Source organism: Oreochromis niloticus, linkage group LG3 (genome assembly GCF_001858045.2).
Source record: "Oreochromis niloticus isolate F11D_XX linkage group LG3, O_niloticus_UMD_NMBU, whole genome shotgun sequence".
Classification (NCBI taxonomy): domain Eukaryota; kingdom Metazoa; phylum Chordata; class Actinopteri; order Cichliformes; family Cichlidae; genus Oreochromis; species Oreochromis niloticus.
Window position 1 is genome coordinate 75866878 of NC_031967.2, and position 23331 is coordinate 75890208.

Below are 23331 nucleotides of genomic sequence, written 5' to 3' on the forward strand. Positions count from 1 at the left end.
TATACATCTATGTTTTTATAGTTACTTTATCCAAGTAATGCAACTGTTTTCTTTCAATAAAAACCATTTATTTGTCCAGCCAATTCCAGCGACCATAGGCCAAGAGGCAGGGTACACTCTGGAGAGGTCACCAGTCTTTTGCAGGTCTCACAAATGCTATGTCCCAATTCAGGTGGAGCATCTTCCTGAGGCTGCAATTGAAGGCTGATTACATAACGATGAAGGCTGTCCTAATTCGAAGGCTGCTCCAAATGCGGCCGACAAATGTGTCTTTCATTTCCCTGAAATTGAGGGATGGGTCATGTGTATCCTTCGTGGCCCAACCTATCACAGAATTCATAGCACAGGCCAGCCAATTCCAGTTTCCAAGAATGGCAGCAGCTACTTAGTTGCAACATTACTCTTTTCAATACTTTATTAATCATCAGCTAATGAGTTTGAAATATTACTTAGCTGTGTAAACTTCAAACATCTGTGATCAAGAGATCACATATTTGCAAAAGTGTGCCGACGTATTCAGAGACGTCTGTTACCCACCAGCTCGACGGCTAGCTTGGAGGTCAAGGTTCACTAGACCGGGCAAGAACATTTGACTGCTGGCACATCATTTTAAAAAACCCCCGCGATCTTTTGCTGCTCAGGTTAAACATGATATACAAGTCACTTAGATAACTTAAAAATGTTATTGTCCTGTTATATATATGTACATATATATATATATATATATATGTCTAGCAAGGAACATACAGCTGAGTTTATTAAACTCCACCGAGACTGGCTCCACCGGCAAATCTGAAAGCTAGACCGTCCAATTTCACAGCCTCACACTTCCAGCCTTTTCGGCCTTCAAAGGAACCAGCCCACGTAGACCATGAAGGCATGGTCCTCAGGAGGATGCAGCCACTGAATTGGAACACAATCATTGAGAGACAGAAAACAATTTGCTTCACACCTGTGGGCTGTTTAGATTCACCAGTTAACCTAACCCCCACTAATTGCATGTTTTTGGCCTGTGGGAGGAAGCCAGAGTACCCACAGAGAATCCACACAAAACACACAACTCCACACAGTAAAGCCCCGCTAAAGCCAGCTGAGATATCAAAGTCTTTAGCTTTGGTAAACTCTGATGTTTTACGACCATAATTGATGATTCATTAAAACTTCAAATTAATAGTTTTTATAAAAAGTTGATATAAGAAAGTGTAAAAAGGTGAATACTGTGAGAAATGCTTTAACAAAATAGTGTTGTGGTATGGAATTTTGTAGTCTGAACAAAGAATTCTGTACATGACAAAATATATAATAACACTATAACTGAATAAGGAATCAATATGCGTATATTTGTGTGTGTGTGTGTGTGTGTGTAAGAGAGAGAGAGAGAGACAGTGAGTGAGTGGCATGATTTTAAGTAACGAAAAATTGTGTCAGACCATTTTTAATGGTATGGTATCTTTTTTTACGCCATCAAACCACAAGACTGTCATCAATCTACAGGAATCATATTTCAACACTGTCATCATTAATAATGTTTTTGTGATTTAAAAAAATTATTTAAGGAAAGGTAATAATATAAGAAACACAGAAATAAACCAACAAGTATTATTAGACGTGCCTGTTTATTATATCTGAAAACATGAAAAACCTAAAATGTCAAAAATCGGCTTTTGATAATATAAATATCATTATATATATTTAGAAAACTTTCCATTTGACTTGAATTTAATATAATAAAAAAATATGTATTTTTAAAATAATCTTAAAATGTTATTCTACAAAATGTGCAGCAATTTAATTAGTTTAATAGTCTGTGGGACCCAGTAGGACCCTATACCTGCATCTCTACCAGTTTCTTTGCACTCCAGCCTCTTCTGTTCCATGTGAGAGAATTTTCTCTACGGCAGGAGAAATTATCTCCAAGAAAGAACAGTGGAATAAATTCTCTTCCTAAGTAAAAAACAAACAGGATGACCCTAAATTCATCATGTTTTTACTTTGCAAGTCCATAAGCATTTTCCCTTTCCAGTTCACAATCAATTCCACCCCCAGGTCAAAAATATGTATGAGAAAATTGGCCTAATATAATATTATTTATAAACATATGTCCAGAGATTAATTGCATAAGTACCTGGATGCAGGACCTCACAGCAGAAGCATACTCCATAACGTGTTGTACATTATTATATGTATATTATATGTATTTTTCATCTATCGCATCTACAAACATCAAGAAGTCACAAGTAAAGACAGACCACACCATGGCACATGTTTAAATGAGGAAAGTTTATTGATCAAAATTATTTATTAAACAAATAAAACACAATTTCTTCACCTCAAAACAAAAATGTTCAAAGCAAGGCTACGGTGGCCCACAGAATTGTGAACTCCTCTCTGTAGAGTGGGTAATCTTAATGAAGCAGTTTGTTTTATTTTGTAGATTGAAGCTGCTCTTCATATTTTTGGCCACAAGATGTCACCACAGAAGGATGTGTCGAAAGCTTCGGGTAACGAACCGTTTGTCAATACAAGCTTCAGAAATCTTCATTTGGCCAACACTAGCTAATAGTCATGATCTGCAAGACAGAGCGTCAAGAGATGAGGGGTGTGAAGATGCAGGCACTGATGTTAGCTTAGCTGTGAGTAAATTTATTTATTGTACAGGACAAAATACAAATAAAAGCAGGAAAACACACCGACTAAACTTACAGTCTCAAAGACATGGCTTCACACAGAGGCATGACTAGAAACCAGAAGGAACAAAGAGACAAAACTTAAGGACTGGAAATCACAGAACCCTGAACCAAAAGACTAGTAATGATAAACTGTGAATAAATCAAAGCTTAATAATTAAACAAAAATCAAAACACTGGGTCACCGATCCAGGACCATGACAACTAGGATTGTGGATGCAAATAAATAATGTATAGATTGAGATATTACCCACAATTCTCTACCCCTTTTTATTATAGCAGTTCATGAAAAATAAATTAAATAAAAAAATAATGCAAGAATAAAAAGTTCACTGACTGAACTGGAACTGATGTGGGTACCAAAAACACAATGTAAAAGAAAACCAGGAATCGGTCAAATGTAAACAACAAAAGGCATTTCAATATATAAGACTAGAGATACACATCTCTTCCTGGGTTCCCATTTCCTTAAGATAAAAAAGTTGCTTTTACAAAGGTTTAATTTCATTATGAAATACAGTTTACTTATTGAGTGCCAGTATGGCTTTAAATAGGTTTAGCTCAGTGGCTATAATGCAGCTTTAAGACATAGGTAATGTAGTTGTAGTTACCCAGAAATATGCTATAAGAGCAGTTTCTGAATTTAAAAAAAAGCATTTGACACTGTAGCTCATCGATTACCAATGACACAGATGGGAAGATTTAATGTTAGAGGGGTACCACACACTTGTAATGTAATTTGCTAAATTATAGCTAAGCCCTAAAGTATTAACATTGTACATAGTACATAAATGACACATGTAATGCATGTAAGTTGTTAAAAATAACTTTATTATGTGCAAATGATTCTAATTCACATTGCTCTGTAAAAGCTTGAAACCTCTTTTGGGTACAATGGAAAAGAAAGTGATAGTTTAATGAAATTATTTCATCAAAATATATTACCACTAAATTATAACAACATTCACAATATTTAGTAACAGCCTAATGAAAAATAAAGTCAAGATTGTTTTGAATAATGTTGAAATGGAGTTTATGAATATCAACTTTTATCCATGACAGTTGATTATGAAATATGTTGGAAGGCTCATATAAACAGTTTTATATACAAAATTATATACAAAACCACTGTAGTCTTGTATAAATGTGAAATTTTAAATCAATCATTATGCATGCTACATTATCCCATAATTGTGCCATACATTATCCACACATGTCAGTCCATATCCCAGCAAACTAATCATCTCCATTTACACACATCAAATAGAAACATGAATCACTTGTAATGATTAGAAACTTGATAGAATTTCAAATCTAGTTTGGGGAGTCATTCAGTGAGAAACAGTGAAATGATTTTCCATGTGAAAAGGTGGACAGCAGAAACAGAAAGAAACAGTGAGAACTAAAAGAGAAACAAAGAGCTTTGGAACAACGAGGCAGCAGGAGGACAGCTGCAGTTTAACAGCTTCAATTCACTGACAGGAAACAACATTAGAAATATCATCATTGTTGAGTCTGCGCTTCCACAGACCCCGTTAGTTTAGAAACTTATTCTCGTGAAGGACGAAGACAAGACAGAACATCGTCAACCGGTCTTTTACTCGCTAGCGAGGGAAGGCTTGGTCAGAACCAGGCTCTGGAGCTTAACGCTCCTCATCTGTCTCCAGCCCAACTCCTTCAGAGTGTAGTCCTCCTCGCAGCTATTTATTTCCATGACAGTTACAGTTTACACAACACAACACAACACAAGCACCTCCCACCGTAAAACCCCCCAATGGTTCTAAAAGACAAGGCACTATGTGTATGTGTGTGCATGTGTATGCATTTCTATGCATGTGCAAGAACGTGTGTGTGTGTGTGCATGTGAGAATGTTTTTAACAACATCCTTGGTCAAAAGAGGGTAATCTCCCCCACACCCAACATATGGCTCGATTCCTGTACTGGTTCACCATACACAACACAGGTGAACCCATAAAAGGGCAGGAAGTTTACCAAACAACAAACAGAATCTTCACATGGATGTGTGTGTGATAAAACACAGCCTCCCCCACCATCGGCAGGCTGGGGAGGGGAACAAAGGCATGTCTTTGTTTACACAGTTTGAAACAATGTAGAGATGGTAAGCATAAAAATGACAACATTTAACAATTCATTTTAACAATCATCCTCAACTCATCTGCTCCACTGACACTGACACCTTCAATGACAACACCTTCACTTTACTATCCACAGTGCCAATATATGGAAACATCCTGTGAGTGAAAGTGTGTGTGAATGTGTGTATGCGTGTGTTAGTATCAGGATCAGAGAACGACAGCTTTCCTCTGTTCCAGTCCAGCTTCACTCTGATTCTCTGGAACTTCTTCCGTACTGAGAGAGCAGTGGATCTAGCTGATGGTGAGAGTGTGTAGTATTTACCTACATGAAACCATATTATCCATAATCCAAACAGTTTGTCTCCCTTCCTCTGCACAGACTCCGCTAAAACACCCAGGTCCCACTCCCTACTGTCTCCAACTTCAACATCCCAGCTGTGAGTCCCTGAGTTAAAGCCCTCAGAGCCCAGGACAGAGCTGTAACGATCAAACCTCTCTGGATTATCAGGAAGCTGCTGCTTCTCTCTTTCTCTCACACTGGTCAGATCTTCAGACAGGATGAGTTCTGGATGAGCAGTGTTTGGGTCCAGGATGAGAGGAGTGTAGGAGACCATGTCCTTCATGTTGTTCCAGATGTTGAAGGTCAGGTTGCCCAGGTGTTTGGCCTGGTCTATCAGAGCTCCTGAGGGCAGCTGTGGATCATCCAGCAGGGGGCAGCACTGGACTCTTTCCACTGCAACCTTGTAGTTGTGCAGGAATGAGACGTCTTCAGCTCTCAGCTCCTCCTCTGTGGCTCTGACTGTGTCTGAAAGAGCTGCTATCTCTCTGCTCAGAGCCTCCATCTTCTCCTTCATCATCCCACTCTTCTGCTCCTCTTCCTCCCTCAGTGCAGCCAGCCTGGCCTCCTCTTCCTCTGCTAGAAACTGGTGAAGCTTCTTAAACTGCTCCTTAATCTGCCTCTCTGTGTGTCGGGCCTGGACCTTAATGTGTTCTGCTGTTTGATCAAACTTCACTTGAATTTCATCACAAACCTTTAACTTCTTCTTTAAGGGCTCCAGAGTTTCCTGAAGTTCCTTCTTGTGTTGTTGTGCAGCTTCATCGATGGGTCTGAATCTGTGCTTGGTGTGTTTTTCTGAGGCACAGCAGACGACACACACTGGCTGCTGATGGTCCAGACAGAAGAGTTTGAGTTTCTCAGAGTGCAGACTGCAGAGAGCCTCTGAAGCTCTCTGATCTCTCTCCTGTAAGAACGACTCACACAGGTTCTTTAAAGCTCGGTTTAAAGGTGGATCTTCCTTTGAAGATCTTCTGTTACAAACTGGACACTCATGTGTTGTTCTCTTTTCCCACCATGTCTTCAGACAGTCTTTACAGAAGCTGTGGCTACATGACAGAAGAACAGGATCTCTGAAGACCTCCTGACAGACCGGACAGCAGAGATCCTCCTCTGATCTGGAAGCCATTGAGTCTGTGAGTGAAGCTGAAAACAGCAGACAGGAAGTACAGTCAGTCCTGGCTCCCCTCCCTCCTCTACGACCTTCACTGAAACTTCCTTTGAGTCATGTTTTTGCTCAAACTCACATTCAAACAGTGCTGTATATACTGTAGATAATACTGGATAATCTTGGATATAATTCATCCAGTATTATCTGCGTCAATACCTTGTACCAAAACAGAGCAGAACAGCTACGTGAACGCTGCTCCCAAAGAGGTCAATTATCTTAATTATTAATAATAATTAATTAATAATTTAAAATTGTATCTGCATATGATACTCAAGGTCTTCTGAAAAAGGTTGCCTCATATCAGAAGTACTTGACTCCCTGATCTAACTTTCAAACGTGCAGATAACTCGTAATCTGGAAAGGACATAATGTCTCACTAATTTAGAAGATCATCATTTAGCCTGGAGAAAGAGTTTATTGCATTATATAAAAGCCCCTCGGAAAGCTAGAACATCTTATTATTCCTCACTGATTAAAGAAAATAAGAAAGCCAAGGTTTCTCTTCATCACCTTAGCCAGCCTGACAAAAAAAAAAAAATTAGAGAAAAGATTACTCATAATCATCTGACAGACCAAACATTATATACAGCTACTTTCATTAGCACTGATATGAATTCAGACTCTTTTTCTTCAAATGATCTTTCTGAGGTAACTTCAATAATTACTTCATCCAAAGCGTGTAATTTAGACCCCATTCCTACAAGTTTCCTCAAGAACGTCCTACCATTAATTAACCCTTGGATACACAACCTACCAATACCTACACTCTTCCACGAGTGAAAGAAAAATAAAATCAGTGCGTTTTTGTGATAAATGCAGTTGTTATTCTTGAAAATCTGTAAAACAAATGGTTGTAATATTTTCATATTCTAGGTATTCCTCATAAAACATGCTTTTGAAATTAGGCCATTCGCATTTTTATTTATTTTTTCATGAAATTTAAGAAATTGCAGCTTTTGTATCACTACACCACTCCTCCACAAAATCGATGCATCTTTGCAATAAACTAAAGACATTTTTCTTATTTTGGTTAAGATGATATATTTAGTTCAAACAAAAGATTAATTTCATTTTTGACATGTAAATCTTTTACTTTTTAGTCACATTTCAGCACTTGACAATCAATCAATCAGGTCAATAAGTTGTCAAAACATGCTTGTCCCTATGTCTGGAGGACAAACAGTGAACATTCAACTGGTCCGAAGACCATAACACTGTCCACACACAAAATTCTTATCTCCTCTCACTGTGTGCAGCCGTCACAGACTACTTGCTTCTGCTCTGTGACGGACTTGCTCGGCATATACTGCAGAAGCTGCGTCTTCTCTCTGCAAGGCACAAGTTGTTCATCCACTGTAACACAATCACTAGGGATGAATTTCTGCCTGCTGTTGACCAGGAACAGGTCCCATTTGCTGCCATGTGGTCTGTTTTCAGTCGGTAGGCTCTGGGCCTCTTGTCATTAAAGTGCAAGAAACGGCAAATATCTTCAAATCTTCAAATTCACATATTGGCCTTGTACAATGGATTCTGCATAGGACTCCCAAAAAACACACAGACTGGTACATCCAAGTTCTTCTCACTTCCTGCAAGAATGGTCAATTCAATGAAGGCCATAGCCTCATGTTTGGTTACATTTTTCCACTCGTTTTCCCTGTCTGTAGCTACTCTTCGCCCCTACATGTTTGGGCATGTCAGCACGTCTTCTATTATATTATCAGACATGAACAGCTTCCATGCATCTATTGGGGAGTTCTAAACTCAGATGCAGGCCCTGTCCAACTGTTCAGAATATTGTGGCTTGGTGTTTTAACTTGACTGGGAGGTAACTCTGCCCAGTAAGAGCTTCGATGGCTAATTCTGTTGGACACAATATCCATTTCCTCTTCAGAGGACTCATCAGATGACTCCTCTGTGTCTCTCTGGCATTTTTCAGTGAGGAGACAGTAGTCTGGGTCCTCTACATCTGAGATGTCAGATTCTGAGTCAATGCCTCTGATAGGCTCTTCATCCCATCCATCCTGGATCATTTGTAGGGCAAGGTCCAAATGGATCCTGGCCTCATAGCAGCCATGTTACATTAGATAAATAAAAAAAAAATAAAAAAAAAAAAAAACCATTAGAAAGGACAATGTTTGAAATGCACAGAAAACTATAGTTCATATAAAAATTGCTACTATAGCATTGGGTTTGAGTTTAGGTCAGGTACAAAGTGTGTGTGTGTGTGTGTGTGTGTGTTAGCTAACACAATACTGTGCTACCCACCTAAATACAAAACTGTTAGCTAACAACAAAGTAGGCTAATCTGATCACACATTTCACTAATTTGATCATACTGTCAATGAAAAATATATTCATAGAGATAATACTTACATGTATGTTGCTGTGTAAAAATGACCTCCTGGGTGGTGAAACTGCTGAGATCAGATGTGTAATTGTGACGGTCAGAGTTGCTAAGAATGAAAGGTTCATAGAAGATTCCAATAGAACTGCTTGGGGTCATTTTTGACCCCACTTGTGGAAGAGTGGGGTAGTGATACAAAAACTGCAATTTTTTAAAATTAATGAAAAAATAAATAAAATGGCTCATGTCACAAACATGTTTTATGAGGAATACGTGGAATATGAATATATCAAAACTCTTAGTTTGAAAGATTTTGAAGAATAACAACCCGTGGGGCCATTTTTGACCAAGCTGGCATTGGTTAAACCGTTACTTAAAAAGCCATCCCTTGACCCAGCAGTCTTAGTCTTTATAGGCCAATCTCCAACTTTCATCTGCAGAGGAATCGTCTTTCCACCGCCAGTTTGTCAGTTAACCACTTTGGTAACCGTAATCAAAAGAGCGGCTCTGAATACTTCTTGGAGTGACTGCCACAAAGTCACCCTGAAGGTAACACTTTAGAGTAAACACAGGCGGGGCAAGTCACACTAACAATAAAAAACTTTCCACCAACTTTATTGGAATCTAAATTCTATTTCCAATGCATGTACTCAGCTTGAATCTGTGATGTTGGGCACCTGCAGTGAAAGACAATAAAAAACCTTTTTTTCTGACACTTTTATTGTACAGGGTGACTTTGCCTCAAACACCTAAACAGAAAAATGAGCACAGTCAGGGATTAAAGTGAGATTTGGAAGGTAGGGGAAGACTAAGATCTGTTGTAGTGGCTAAGCATGGGGAAAAATACTAACAGCTGACAGTAAATTCTAATATGAGCTTCAATAGATTTTCTTAGTGTATAGGCTGTGATCAGCTGACCTGCTGCTCTTTGTGGATTTACACAAATGAATTTAACAAAATGTCAGATCTCAGCTGAATTCCATTGCTTGACTAAAAGTATACTGAATATTGTCTTTATGGTAGACAGTATAACGTTTTTAATGACTGAAATCCAGAAATGAATCTAGGCATAATCATCTTAAATATAAATCAATCTCTGCTACGGTTTATGTAACCTAAATCTGACCGAGACAGCCACAGTCACTGTGCAGCAGTCCAACACAGTGCTTTGTTGCGAATTCACCACAATAATGCAGACTGTTTACCCTGGAGAAAACGTCACAGTATTATCGTGCAACATTTGATTAACACAAAATTAGTATAGGTTCACAAAATGAAAATACATAATTTATCAAAACAAATGATATACAGATCCAACATATCATTAAAATGATAATGAAATGATGATATTACATATCATCTCAGTGTAGTTTATTAAGCTACCCTGAGATGCCATTACCTTTGAATCTAAGCTCTCTTTTTCCTCTCCTCTCTTTCGTGTCTTTCTCCATTTTTGAGTGAGGTTAACTCTCTTTCTTTTCTCTCCCTGTGGAATACAGCCACTGGACCTTCAGCTGCAACACACTGTGAGACAAACTGCACACAAACAGTTTGTGTTTGCTGATACTTTTTGAGCTAGAAATGTTGTGTTGTGTAGAAGATCTTACTCCATCTGTGCTAATTCCTCTTCTGTAGCACTGGCTAGATGCTGACAACGGCATACAGACACTTCCACTTGTTCAGGCCCATTTTAATCCCGAGTATAAACACTATAGATGAATTTTGCGAATAAAAGTATAAAGTTGCCAGAAAAATAAAAACTGAAGTGAAGTACAGATGCCTGAAATTCGACTTAACAGTAATTTATACTTCATTATTCCCACCTCTGCCTGTTACTACAGGTGAGGCGTTCTGTCACATGACTGAACTCGGAGCTGGACCTATGAGATCAGAGTGAACAGACCCAGGATCAGTGAAGAAAAGCTGGTTCTTAATTGGTAATATAATAATAATAATAATAAAAGTGATAAATAAAAATAAATAAGTAATAATAAAAATAAATCCCCGCCCAGCTGTGAATCTCTCTTCCCAGTTCTCCTAGTTTGTACTCACTGGCTAGTGTGAAGCTCCTCAGCTGGTCACGCCATGAATGGTGTGGCGACTGAGCGCCAGTTTCCTGCAGGCAGGACAGTCTTCTTTACTCCCTCCCTCCCTTCCTCCACCACACACACACACACACACACACACACACACACACACACACTGCAAACAGAGTGAGTAATTCAAAAGATTGTATATTTAAATTCTTGCAGCTGTGTGTGTGTCTTTCTGATTAGGTCTTATTATGGCTGAGTGTGATACAGGTGTGATCTCATTGTTAGAACCTACTAACACTTTTTCCCTTCTTGTGTTTTTACTGTACAATACTGAAAATAACCCCCAGATACAGGCAGGTAAATGCCCTCCACCCCTCCTACAAGAGACAGAAGTCATTTGTCTTTAGAGTTCCTTTGAAACTGTTTATTTGTTTTTTTTTAATAAAGAAGATGATGTCTTTGCAGCTAAAACACACAAACTAACTTGAACAGTTACAGCAGCAACATCCTGGTTTCCCATCAATGCATCAAAACTGATGTTCCAACAGGAAGCAGAAAGGTTCATAATCTGTCTCAGTTAATTGTCTTTATTTTTAACAATTTTTCATCTGGGTCACAAGAATCTACAGACAAAACTGTAAACAGCAGAGGCATAAAAAAGACAAATAATAATAAAAAAACAATCACATCCATCCACATAAACAGATTTTGGATGATTGGACATTTGTTTTGTAAAATATAAATATTTTTTGAAATGTAGGGGACATTTGTAGTTTATCATCAACTGGAACATAGTGGAACATAACATAACTTGTCACCTAGCTTCAAATATTACGCTTTGGGAGTGAGAATGGTTGGCTGGCTGTGTGCCCAGCGCAGCCCCAGTTAGCTCTGTCTCAGCAATTGGTTTCTGGACCTGCAGGCTCAGAACCTGCTTCTGCTGGGGGCTCAGGACAGCCCATCTAGCGACTGGTTTCCAGTTTAAGAGGAGCCAGTTAAGCATCCTGTTTCGTCGGCTGGAGGCTCAGGAGAGTCTGTCCAGCCTCCTGTGACTTCCACGCCATCTGGTTCTGTTCCTGTTCCTGCTGGAGGACAGTCTGTCCAGCCACCTGCAACCCCGCTGCTTTCCACGCGCTCAGCCCCCTGAATTCCTGTTTTGTGGGGGGTTCTATCCTGCCTACCACACAGTATTTGTGGCACACCCAAAATGCGTGGCCACTTTTGTCTTAATCATTTCATTTAATTTATTTTATTTGTTTATTTGTTATTTTCTGTGACTATGAATATTCAAAATGATTTTGGAAACATGACCAATTTATGCAGTATATTATTTTGTCACATGGACTGTACAGAAGGACAGAAAAATGGAGCAACACCTCAGGTGGAACTATTACTTCAAGGCAGGTGCACCCCAGTTGTTTTAGGGGCATGGACTTACGCCCACTAGTGCACTGTGTCTTCATTGCTCCTGAACTTTACCTGTATTTGCAGGTTAGTACTTGGTAAAAAAAAATACTACCACTGTCTGTTACATTGCAATGTTTCATCTCCATGCTAAGTTGTAAAGAAGTATGACAGTATCTGTAACACTTACGAGCAGCCGCGCGTGGACCCGCATCAGTCTGAGACAGCGGGGTCAGGCTGCGCAGGCCGCTAGCAGAAACGTCGCGGTAATGTTTTGGTATTGTGGGTCGTAGCGCCCAGAGCATTGTCTTGCAGGAAGGTCATTCATATAGATTTCTTTTCTTTTCATCATGAAGGTTGGCACTCCCACACACTTTACTATTTTGCAGGGCCGTGCAGAGACGTTTAAAGGGGCGAGTGCTCAAAGTTAAAAAGGGGCACATTGAACCAGGCTGAATAACAACAACACACATTCATCAAGAATCTAATATGGGATCGCATCATACTATATCACTGTTGTGAGGTGGCGACAAGGCAAAGCAAACGTAGCCTATGTTTTACCTGATGGGTACAATGTTGCTGTTGAGGGGTTTCTGCTGCTCCTGCTGCTGATAGTGCTGGAGGGCAGGGCTGTGCTGATCTGAGACTGTAGACATTAAAAAGTCCATAGGAGAGATGGTAGCTGATTAAACAAGTGTCATGAGATAATAACAAAATGCAAAGAACATAACAAAATGCGCTTGGAACCACAAGGCAACATAAAACTGTGAGAAATAAATTAGGCTCTGCCTGTGAATCACTTTGCTTCTCTTCCTCCTTCCATCCCCTCATCTCATCTATCACTCTCCACTTGCTGTCTATCTGAGAACAAGGCACAACTTGCTATTGCAATAAACTATTATCTAATTATCCACACCTAACAACTCCTGCACTTAATCTATAATAAAATGATGACAGAAAAATGTTATAGAAGCAAAACATTCCAGTTGTGCTTATTATTATTTTTATACTGGAATACGTCTCCAACAACTGGTACATGTGTTAATGTTACCTGTGCTCTTTGTAATCCAGCTGCTGAGGGATCCGCTGCCTTTAGTATCCTCACACAGCTCCTACTGTTTCCTCCTCATGTCCTTACCAGCCATGTCTGGACAATGTTATATTATGAGTAATAATTTAAAAAGTCCATATACATAAAACACACACACGCATGCACACACAGTGACATTTTAGACCTTCTTCAGAATACTGTATATAATATGGGCATCATGGTGCTGATCCAGAATCCTTCCCTTATTATTTATTACTAGAGTAATGAAATAATGTATTTATGATGATTCCATTTGTTTCACTATCCACTCTGTGCAGGCAGAAATCTTATTACATTTTTAAACTGTAAAGATACAATAATTTTACTGCTATAAAATCAGCACTTTAAAATATAAATCTACTATAATCTGTGTCTTAATGTATGTTCTTTAAAAGACAGCGTATGTTTTTTAAATATTATAATTATAATAATGCATAATTATGTGGACATGCATATTAGATCGTTTTTAGTTAAATATAATCCCCCCAGAAAGGCAGGAAAAGCCCTGTAACTTACTTTAAAACTAAATATGTTCCCTACAACGGTGACAGAGCTACAGACCCATGACAGCCTTACCCAGTTAGCCAGCAGCTACGACCCGCACTATTTGTGCAGCTAATAAAAGGACAGGTAATGTTGCACACACAGCACACTCGTTTGTTTCAGTTCGTCAGTTGCAACAAGACAGCTTACCAACGTGTACGTAATAAGATAATACTCCTGTGTGCTGTAGACTACAGTGTGCGCTGTACACCTACTTACTGGTTGTGTCGCATCAGTCTGTGTCTCTGAGTTAATTTGTGTTTCTCCTACAGCTCCGGACCGCTAAAAATGCGCGTGCTCTTTATGAGCTCGTTCCCGGCTCGTAACCAGCGCCTTCTGCCGTCAAGGGCGATTATTGGTTAATAGTGATCATGTGACTGATGCACGCTAGATTCTTTTATTTAACAAAACTATGATTAATAGTTAAATATTATTGTTGAGGGGCACAGACAGGACTCCGCACGCAGAAATAGAAAGAAGTTGCCCATGTTATGCAAAAGTGAGTTTCATCTTCAGTGTGCTGTAAATGGTGTGTGTTTATTTTTGCTCAGTTTCAGTATTCAGAACCGGTACAGTTGTCCACTTTAATTTCAACCAGATATGAGTGTGGTTTGCTTTAAATACAGTTAAATATTGCTATAGATGCACTGTAGATTACAGTGGCTTATAATCGCTTAAGCCAGAGCATGTGTGTACTTTTGTTTTGCTGCACTGAGAGATCACATGAAGCACATGTAAAATAGTGGAAAGTGTAGAGTGTGAATCCATTTATTTTTCTGCTTGTGACTTGGAAAAATGGACAGATATGGACACTGGGACTGAAAGAGTCATGCACACATGGATATTGTTAATGCGGTTCATGTTTATTGAAACTTGAATAAGAGATGCAATCTGAGAGGCAAACCGAGTGCACTGTGTCTCCATTGCTCCTGAACTTTACCTGTATTTGCAGGGATTTCTTCTTTGTTATTGTGGCACCATTCCTGGGGCCGGTAACATATTACATGATAGAATGCAAGTAAAATAGGCATTCAGGTCTGTTATACTTCAATAGAGAGAGTGGTGCAACAGGTCCTTAAAATGTTGGGTTATTAAGAATAATTACAAGGTAGATAAATGAACCATTAATCAATTTATGTGTAATTGCAATATCAGAGCTGTCTAACCAATGTGTGGATGGGCTAGTGAGGGAAGGGAATCCCTAGAAAATAATCTCAATTCACATCTGCTTCAGATGTGAAGGCCACCTACATGCTTTCTTCAGCAAAGTTAACTTGAAGCAATAGAAAAGAGGATGAATTAATTCAAGATAATTGGTAGAAAAAAGTAGAATGAAACTATATAAATCTTTATAGAGCCCGTAGAGGACACTCATTGGCTGCATTAATAATTATAAAAGCTTGTTGGTTGCTTGTTTATTTTTTCAGGACAATACATGGTACCACTTTACAATAAGACTCCCCTTATAGATGGCTAATAAATAGTTTATAGCTATATTATTAATTAATCTGCAAATGCTTTATAAACCATTATTAATGGTTTGTTATGCATTAGTTAAGTGTGAGAAAGAGAAAAAACTGACCGGTTTCTTGCCAAATAGTGAGCCAAATGTGTTCACCTATATATTTTATCTAGAGTTGCAATATTAAACATTTCAGACTAATTTACTATCCTGTAAGCATAATCAGCATTTGTAAACATATTTTTTATCATATAAAATTGTACTTCATAAATGCATTATAAATATCCACAACTATCAACCGGAGCTTTGTTGTAAAGTGTAAAGCATAAAACCATTTATTAATGAATAATAAATTATTATAGATGACAGATGGGAGCCTTATTGTAAAGTGTAAAGCATAACATTATTTATTAATGACTACTGAATAGAGCAGGGTGATATGACCAAAAATATTTATCACGATATACATTTGAAAATTTGCGATAACGATATAACTGACGATATAATTGACACTAGACAAAATACTTTACAACTCCACAACTTTATTAGTGCAAAAACCCCCATCAATGTATTTTCACTTAAACAAGCAGCTGTTTTTTATGTGCATTAAAGTTATATAAAAATGTAACAGTGCAAATTCCTTGCTGACAGTTTAACCAAAAGGCATTTCCAGTGGAAATTGGCCGACATATCCTCAGCATAACCATGTATAATATCCACAAAACTTAAAAAGAGGTTATACACACACAATACGGTAATATTATGTTGAAGCACAGTACGTATCACTCTGCGAGGCGCCTGCCTACGATAGCCGTAATGCTCGGACAATCCATCAAGCGGTGCGGGTTCGTAGCTTAGCAAAGTCGTACTAAAACAATTGACAGATTTTCGAGCGCCGTGTAGCACATAAAATCATTTCGAGGTCAGTAACACAACCAGAATTCATACATAAGGCACACGGGATTATAACCCTTTAAGACCTACCATAGAACCAAGTCCGCCAGAGCTTATATTATATTTTTGCATGCTGTAGTGCCATTTTTGGGAGCATTTCAAGTTGCTATACATCAATACAACCGTTATAGCCCAAATTTTAATAATATGTATGCATTAAGTGCATAGTAATTACATAAATTGCAAAAAAGTGCAATAAACTACAAAAAAATTGAAAATCGTTTTTGTTTTTTTAACATATATTTCTAGTTAGAGAAATTTAAGAGGCTTATCCCTTAAAACTGTAAATACAAAAAAGTTGCACAAAATAGTTTCCCACCACAGGAAATTTATTTTGAGTGTCTTCATAGTTTTATTTTTGAGATGCACCAATTTTTATATACTGCAGGAAAAACGAAAATAAAAATGATAGTGCAAATTTGCAAAAAGCAGCATATGCATCAAGGTCAAGGTCAAGGTCAAATTTATTTATATAGCACATTTCAAACAGCCGATGCTGCACAAAGTGCTTAACAATATAAAAATGGCATTAAAAAGTAACAATGTAATACAATAATAACAATAAAAAACAATAATAGGACAATGAAAGAATTAAAACAATAACTAAAACTAATTCAAATAAGACCAAAATGCTTGGATCATAGTGTGTTAAAAGCCAGGGCATAAAAATGTGTCTTTAGTAATGATTTAAATTGCTCAAGTGTTTGTGCAGATCTAATATTTAAGGGGAGACTATTCCAAAGTCTGGGACCTGCCACAGAGAAGGATCTATCACCACGGGATTTGAGATAAGTCCGTGGGATGGACAGCATTAATTTTGAGCTAGACCTCATGGTTTTTCCTGGAGCAGAGGCAGAGAGGAGCTCAGACAGGTAAGGAGGGGCTCGGGCATTAAGTGACTTAAAAACAAAAAGTAAAACTTTAAATTGGATCCTGTAGGAGACAGGAGCCAGTGTAAAGAAGCTAAAACTGGGGTTATATGCTCTCTCCGTTTGGTACCAGTTAGCAGGCGAGCAGCTGCATTTTGAACCATCTGAAGACGATGGATGGTGGCCTGATCTAGACCATAATACAATGAATTGCAGTAGTCTAATCTGCAAGTAAGAAAAAGGTGAATAACACGCTCCAAGACGTTAGCCGGGGGGTATGGCTTTACCTTGGCTAGCTGTCTTAGCTGAAAAAAGCAGGACTGAACTACTGCACTCACCTGCTTATTCAATTTAAAAGAACCATCAATGTAGACACCGAGGTTTTTTACATGTGTTTTACAATACAAGGAAAGGGCGCCCAGAGTGCTGTCGATATGATTAAAGTTGCCAAAAATGACAACCTCAGTTTTATTTTCATCAAAATAAACTATTTCCAACAGTGCAAAATAAGTCCAAAGCATCCCAGAAACGACACAGAAAGTCATAAAGTCAAAGATAACTTTTAAAAAACACCAGTACAGGCTCATGAGGCCCTGATGGTAAAAAGACTACATTTCCGCGCGAATGACGTCACTTCCGGTTTCGGGCAGGTCATGGCGGACATGTGAGAGTTCGGGCTGACGTCTATTCCAACCTAGGAAGTGTTATGAACAGCTGATCGGATCGGCAAAGCGTGTTTCTGGAATATTATGTTTTTGTTGCTGCAAGCGCTTTTTATGCAGTTTTTGCAAAGCTATATGTGGAAGATAACTGTGACCTAGGACAAGCTGATGGCATAAGATGTAAGTACAACTCCTCCGGTTTCATATGCAAAAAAAATTATTGCACTAGCTTACGTGGTTGCAGAGCTACCGGGATTTAAAAATGGTTACGCAAAACAGAGCGTGCCCGCTCCGACCGGCTTTAAAGGGATATGGGGCACTGTCGATTTTCAGAAAAATCACAGGATTGATTTTAAGTGTGCCGTATTTTCCAAACAACACGGTAATAATTATGGCCCGCTAGCATGCGCTACCAAAAATAGTGCTTTGTTGTGTATCTGACGAACGAAAGCTAAACCAGTTCCACACCACTGAAGTTGCAGCATTTTTACAAACCAATTCTGGTTCATCCGTTTCATTTAACGATCCACTTTCGCTCTTCTCATTCTGCGTCGCCGCCATGTGCGTATGTAAACATAGGCACTGCGCATGCGCGTTTTACCCATATTCTATCGCGATATTTCATTTTCCTATCGTTGCCCAAAATTACACCGGTATTACCGTGAACGGTATGATATAGCCCAGCCCTACTACTAAACATTTATAAATGCCAGATGGGAGCCTTATTGTAAAGTGTCAAGCATAACACCATTTATTAATAACTAACAAACATTTATAAATGACAAAAGAGAGCCTTGTTGTAAAGTTTAAAACATATCAACATTTATTTATGATCAACAAACATTTCTAACTGCTCCTCCCATTCAACACATGTCAGTCCATATCCCAGCAAACTAAATCATCTCCATTTACACACATCAAATAGAAACATGAATCACTTGTAATGATTAGACACTTGATAGAATTTCAAATCTAGTTTGGGGAGTCATTCAGTGAGAAACAGTGAAATGATTTTCCATGTGAAAAGGTGGACAGCAGAAACAGAAAGAAACAGTGAGAACTAAAAGAGAAACAAAGAGCTTTGGAACAACGAGGCAGCAGGAGGACAGCTGCAGTTTAACAGCTTCAATTCACTGACAGGAAACAACATTAGAAACATCATCATCCTCAACTCATCTGCTCCACTGACACTGACACCTTCAACGGCAACACCTTCACTTTACCACCAGTTTCAATAAATGGAAACATCCTGTGAGTGAAAGTGTGTGTGAATGTGTGTATGCGTGTGTTCGTATCAGGATCAGAGAACGACAGCTTTCCTCTGTTCCAGTCCAGATTCACTCTGATCCTCTGGAACTTCTTCTGTACTGAGAGAGCAGTGAGAGGAGTTGATGGTGAGTGTTTGTAGTATTTACTTCCATCAAATAATATCTCCCATAATCCAGACTGTATGCTTCCCTTCCTCTGCACAGACTCTGCTAACACACCCAGTAACCACCGTGTACTGTCTCCAACTTCAACATCCCAGCTGTGAGTCCCTGAGTTAAAGCCCTCAGAGCCCAGGACAGAGCAGAACACATCAAACCTCTCTGGATTATCAGGAAGCTGCTGCCTCTCTCCTCCTCTCACACTGGTCAGATCTTCAGACAGGATGAGGTTTGGATGAGCAGTGTTTGGGTCCAGAATGAGAGGAGTGTAGGAGACCATGTCCTTCATGTTGTTCCAGATGTTGAAGGTCAGATTGCCCAGGTGTTTGGCCTGGTCTATCAGAGCTCCTGAGGGCAGCTGTGGATCATCCAGCAGGGGGCAGCGCTGGACTCTTTCCACTGCAGCCTTGTAGTTGTGCAGGAATGAGACGTCTTCAGCTCTCAGCTCCTCCTCTGTGGCTCTGACTGTGTCTGAAAGAGCTGCTATCTCTCTGCTCAGAGCCTCCATCTTCTCCTTCATCATCCCACTCTTCTGCTCCTCTTCCTCCCTCAGTGCAGCCAGCCTGGCCTCCTCTTCCTCTGCTAGAAATCGGTGAAGCTTCTTAAACTGCTCCTTAATCTGCCTCTCTGTGTGTCGGGCCTGGACCTTAATGTGTTCTGCTGTTTGATCAAACTTCGCTTGAACTTCTTCACAAACCTTTATCTTGTCTTTTAAGGGCTCCAGAGTTTCCTGAAGTTCTTTCTTGTGTTGTTGTGCAGCTTCATCGATGGGTCTGAATCTGTGATTGGTGTGATTTTCTGAGTCTCTGCAGACGACACACACTGGCTGCTGATGGTCCAGACAGAAGAGTTTGAGTTTCTCAGAGTGCAGACTGCAGAGAGCCTCTGAAGCTCTCTGATCTCTCTCCTGTAAGAACGACTCACACAGGTTCTTTAAAGCCAGATTTAAAGGTGGTTGCTGTACTGATATTTCCTTACAAACTGGACACTCGTGTGTTGGTCTCCCTCTCCACCATCTCTTCAGACAGTCTTTACAGAAGCTGTGGCTACATGACAGAATAACAGGATCTCTGAAGACCTCCTGACAGACCGGACAGCAGAGATCCTCCTCGGATTTGGAAGCCATTGAGTCTGTGAGTGAAGCTGAAAACAGCAGACAGGAATTACAGTCAGTCCTGGCTCCCCTCCCTCCTCTACTACCTTCACTGAAACTTCCTTTGAGTCGTGTTTTTGCTCAAACTCACATTCAGTGTGTGGAGCGTCAGCAGCTTGAAGCAGCAGTGTTGGAGTTTTCCACTTTTCTCTCCTGTAGCTGGACTCACTCAGAGGAAGCTGCTAGTTTGGTCTGAACTCAGTCTGATCGTCTGTGCATCTCTCTTTACTGAGAAAGAAGAACAGCCTGTTTCCTCATTTCTCTCAGGTGAGTGACATGAGAAGGCGGAGCTTCATTACACTTATTTCACTTAGCTGGGCCCACATCCTAATTTTAGGTTTGACAGCATTTTTAGTAGACAAAGGTGAATCGCTTAGACATGAACTGAGCTACGATTTGGGAAAAGCCTTGGAGGGGACTGGCGGTGGGCCTAGGCCTGGTAGATCCCCATGTACTAATGAGAAGTGAAGAAGTGAAAGGATTCAAAAGGGGAAGAAGGGTGGGGCAGGAAAATGAGAACAAACAGCTTGTATAACTGGGGGATCACATATAGATATGTTTGTGTAGATAGGCATTTCAAAATCCTTTTTCCAATTGCACTTTAATAAACTGCATTTCAAAATCCATTTCCCTTTCCTGTTTGCTCAGGGATTAACTTCTGGATTAGTTGCTGGATTAGGCTGTCTCTCCTGCATGAAGTCCAGGTGCTGGTTTTCCAGTGTGTGGATCTGATGGCCCAAAGCTGACTCACAGCTGTAACACCATTCATGGCTGCAGTATGGAACAGATGTGGGTGTGTCCTCATCTCCCAGAGGAGTCCAAATCGTCATCAAACAGCCCTACAGACACAAAAACGTGAAAATATAAACAACCAGACTATCAGCAGTGATTTAAGTACTTTAAGACCTCTGTGAAAATCATTTACAGTATATATCACAGAATTTAAGGCCTTTATAATCACAGAGCATACAGAGAAAAGTACTAAACTGAATCAATTTCAGCTTTCATTTTTCATGATGTATATTGTATAAATAATTACATTTCATTATCTGTATCTTTACCACACATGTGCCACACAGGTGTAGATACTGTAGGTTCAGTGAATGCTTAAATTGCACTGATTAGAATATACTGGACGTTCAAAGCTAAGATTCAGCGCACTGTGTTATAAGCTGGAATTTGATGAATTCATCATATTGTAGCGGGCCAGGGCTGTTCGGGGATTTGTTATGGACATTTATGTTCTGTTTTGCAGTATGTTTGTTTATGTTGCCATGGTTACGGGTGACGCTGCCTCTGTGTGTTTCCGGGTGAGAGGGCGCCTTTTTGTGTTGTTGTTGTTCTGCTTTAGCCGCGCTGAGCAGTTGGCTAGCGGCAGTGTTCTCCAGTTAAGCAAAATAAACGGCTGTGCTTCCTGGCTAGCTCGCCGAAAGCAAGACCGAACGAAACCTCTGTCTCCTCCTTGTCTGAGCTCGCCACATTGGTGTCAGAAGTGGGATAGCTCACCCTCGCCATAATGGAGAGAGACATTTGGAGGCTAGAGCAAGCTATCGAGGAGAACATTACCCGCATGGGAAGCTGGCGACTGAAGAGAGAGAACGTGAGCGGCCATGTAAGTCCCCCGATGGGTCCCGATGGCGCGAGCGCCGCCGCCGCGACCGACGCTAGGGCAATGCTTGATGGACTGCCTCCGTCGGCCGACACACCGGGCCCCCGACAGCGAGCAGTGATGCCTGCAACGCCAGCTAAGGTACCGAAATATAACGGGCTAACCCCGCTAGAGCCCTACCTCTCACAAGTACGGCTAGCCGCGAGACATAATGGCTGGAGCGACAAGGAGGCTGCTACACACCTAGCGCTAGCATTGGAAGGAGATGCACTGCAGGTACTCCTTGACCTAGCCGCGTCAGAGCAGCATGAGCTCCAGGCCCTCACCATAGCACTCGAGAGGCGATTTGGGCAGCGGCACTCCACTGATCAGAGCAGGGAGCAGCTGACCAACCGGAGCCGTAGGCCTGGGGAGAGCCTGGGCACCTTTGCAGCGGATGTGTTGCTGTATGCTCGTCGTGGCTACCCAGAGTTCCCAGCAGCAGCCCGTGAGGAGCTTAGCCTGCATGCTTTCCTGCGAGGACTTTTTCCAGAGCGACTACGCCAACACGTCCGCCTGGCCATGCCTCAAACTCTCCGTGAGGCGCTCCTTGAGGCTGAAAGGGCCGAGCTGGTGCTCGTCTCACCACCTAACCAGCAGGCGCCCCCCCCAAACTACCCCCAAATCAGAGCCGCAGACTGCGGCGGGGAGGGGGGGGTCGCGGAGATATGCCAGTTGCAGCCCTCAGTGCCCCGGAGGCGTCCTCGTCGACCCACCGACCGCTGTTACCGGTGCAATAAGCCTGGCCACGTGGCGCGTGACTGCCCAGCACCTGCCGCGACGGCCAGAACTACGAAGCCTCAGGGAAACGGGGTGGGAGCGGTGTAGTGAGGGGACCACCGCCCCAGCTTCCTGTCCCCCTCCAAGGACGATGCACGGTGGTGGGCCGGGTTGGGCACCTCAAGGGACTCTACCTGAGCTGCTGCGTCGAGGGCCAGCCATGCCGGGCCCTGGTGGACACGGGGTCTACCATTTCCCATTATACGACCTGGCGTGCTCCCTGGAACGTCCGGGTCGTTGGTGAAGGGTTGGTCGCCCACCGACACCCAGCTGATGACAGTGACGGGGAAGAGAACTGATATGCGGGGGAAGAAACCGTTGCAGATCCGAGTGAAGGATCTGGAGCTGATTCACGACTTCTGGCTTGCTGACATTCAAGACCAGTGCATCATCGGCCTTGATCTGCTGACCCGCTGGGGGGCCTGCGTCGACACCGCAAAGTGGGCTATCACTCTTGGCACAGAGACTCTCGCCCTCCAGTGCGGTCAAAAGCAGGGAGCGGAGGGGACCAGAGCCAGACGAGACAGGCGTCAGTCAGCTGCCGCTCAGCAGATTTCGGGTGCCGGTGGCTCCGGGTCATCTCTACTCACCTCAGCCCCGGCCCCTCAGCCCAACAAATCTCCTTCGACCGAGACAACCGAGGCTGTTGGTGACCTGTGGCAGCGCAGCA

The 23331-nt window shown here is 41.1% G+C and overlaps 1 protein-coding gene and 1 long non-coding RNA gene across 6 annotated transcripts; both read right to left on the reverse strand.

Annotated features, from left to right (window-relative positions):
* Nucleotides 1-4111: 4111 nt before the first annotated feature.
* LOC109199838 (nuclear factor 7, brain-like) lies at nucleotides 4112-20511 on the reverse strand. 5 transcript variants are annotated; one of them, XM_025906020.1, is made up of 2 exons: nucleotides 20325-20511; nucleotides 4112-6365 (listed from the first exon to the last, which is right to left on the reverse strand). In XM_025906020.1, exon 2 carries the CDS (start codon nucleotides 6245-6247, stop codon nucleotides 4856-4858), a length of 1392 nt encoding a protein of 463 aa, XP_025761805.1. In that variant the 5' UTR covers nucleotides 6248-6365; nucleotides 20325-20511; the 3' UTR covers nucleotides 4112-4855. The 5 variants fall into 5 exon arrangements, with proteins under 5 accessions (XP_025761805.1, XP_025761804.1, XP_025761806.1 ...); XM_025906019.1 differs by having other exon boundaries at nucleotides 4112-6336; nucleotides 20296-20510; XM_025906021.1 differs by having other exon boundaries at nucleotides 4112-6321; nucleotides 20281-20510.
* Nucleotides 9850-10763, reverse strand: LOC109199839 (uncharacterized). Its single transcript, XR_002060138.1, has 3 exons — nucleotides 10686-10763; nucleotides 10241-10513; nucleotides 9850-10119 (listed from the first exon to the last, which is right to left on the reverse strand). It is a non-coding gene; the product is annotated as an uncharacterized LOC109199839 (long non-coding RNA).
* Nucleotides 20512-23331: the final 2820 nt, after the last annotated feature.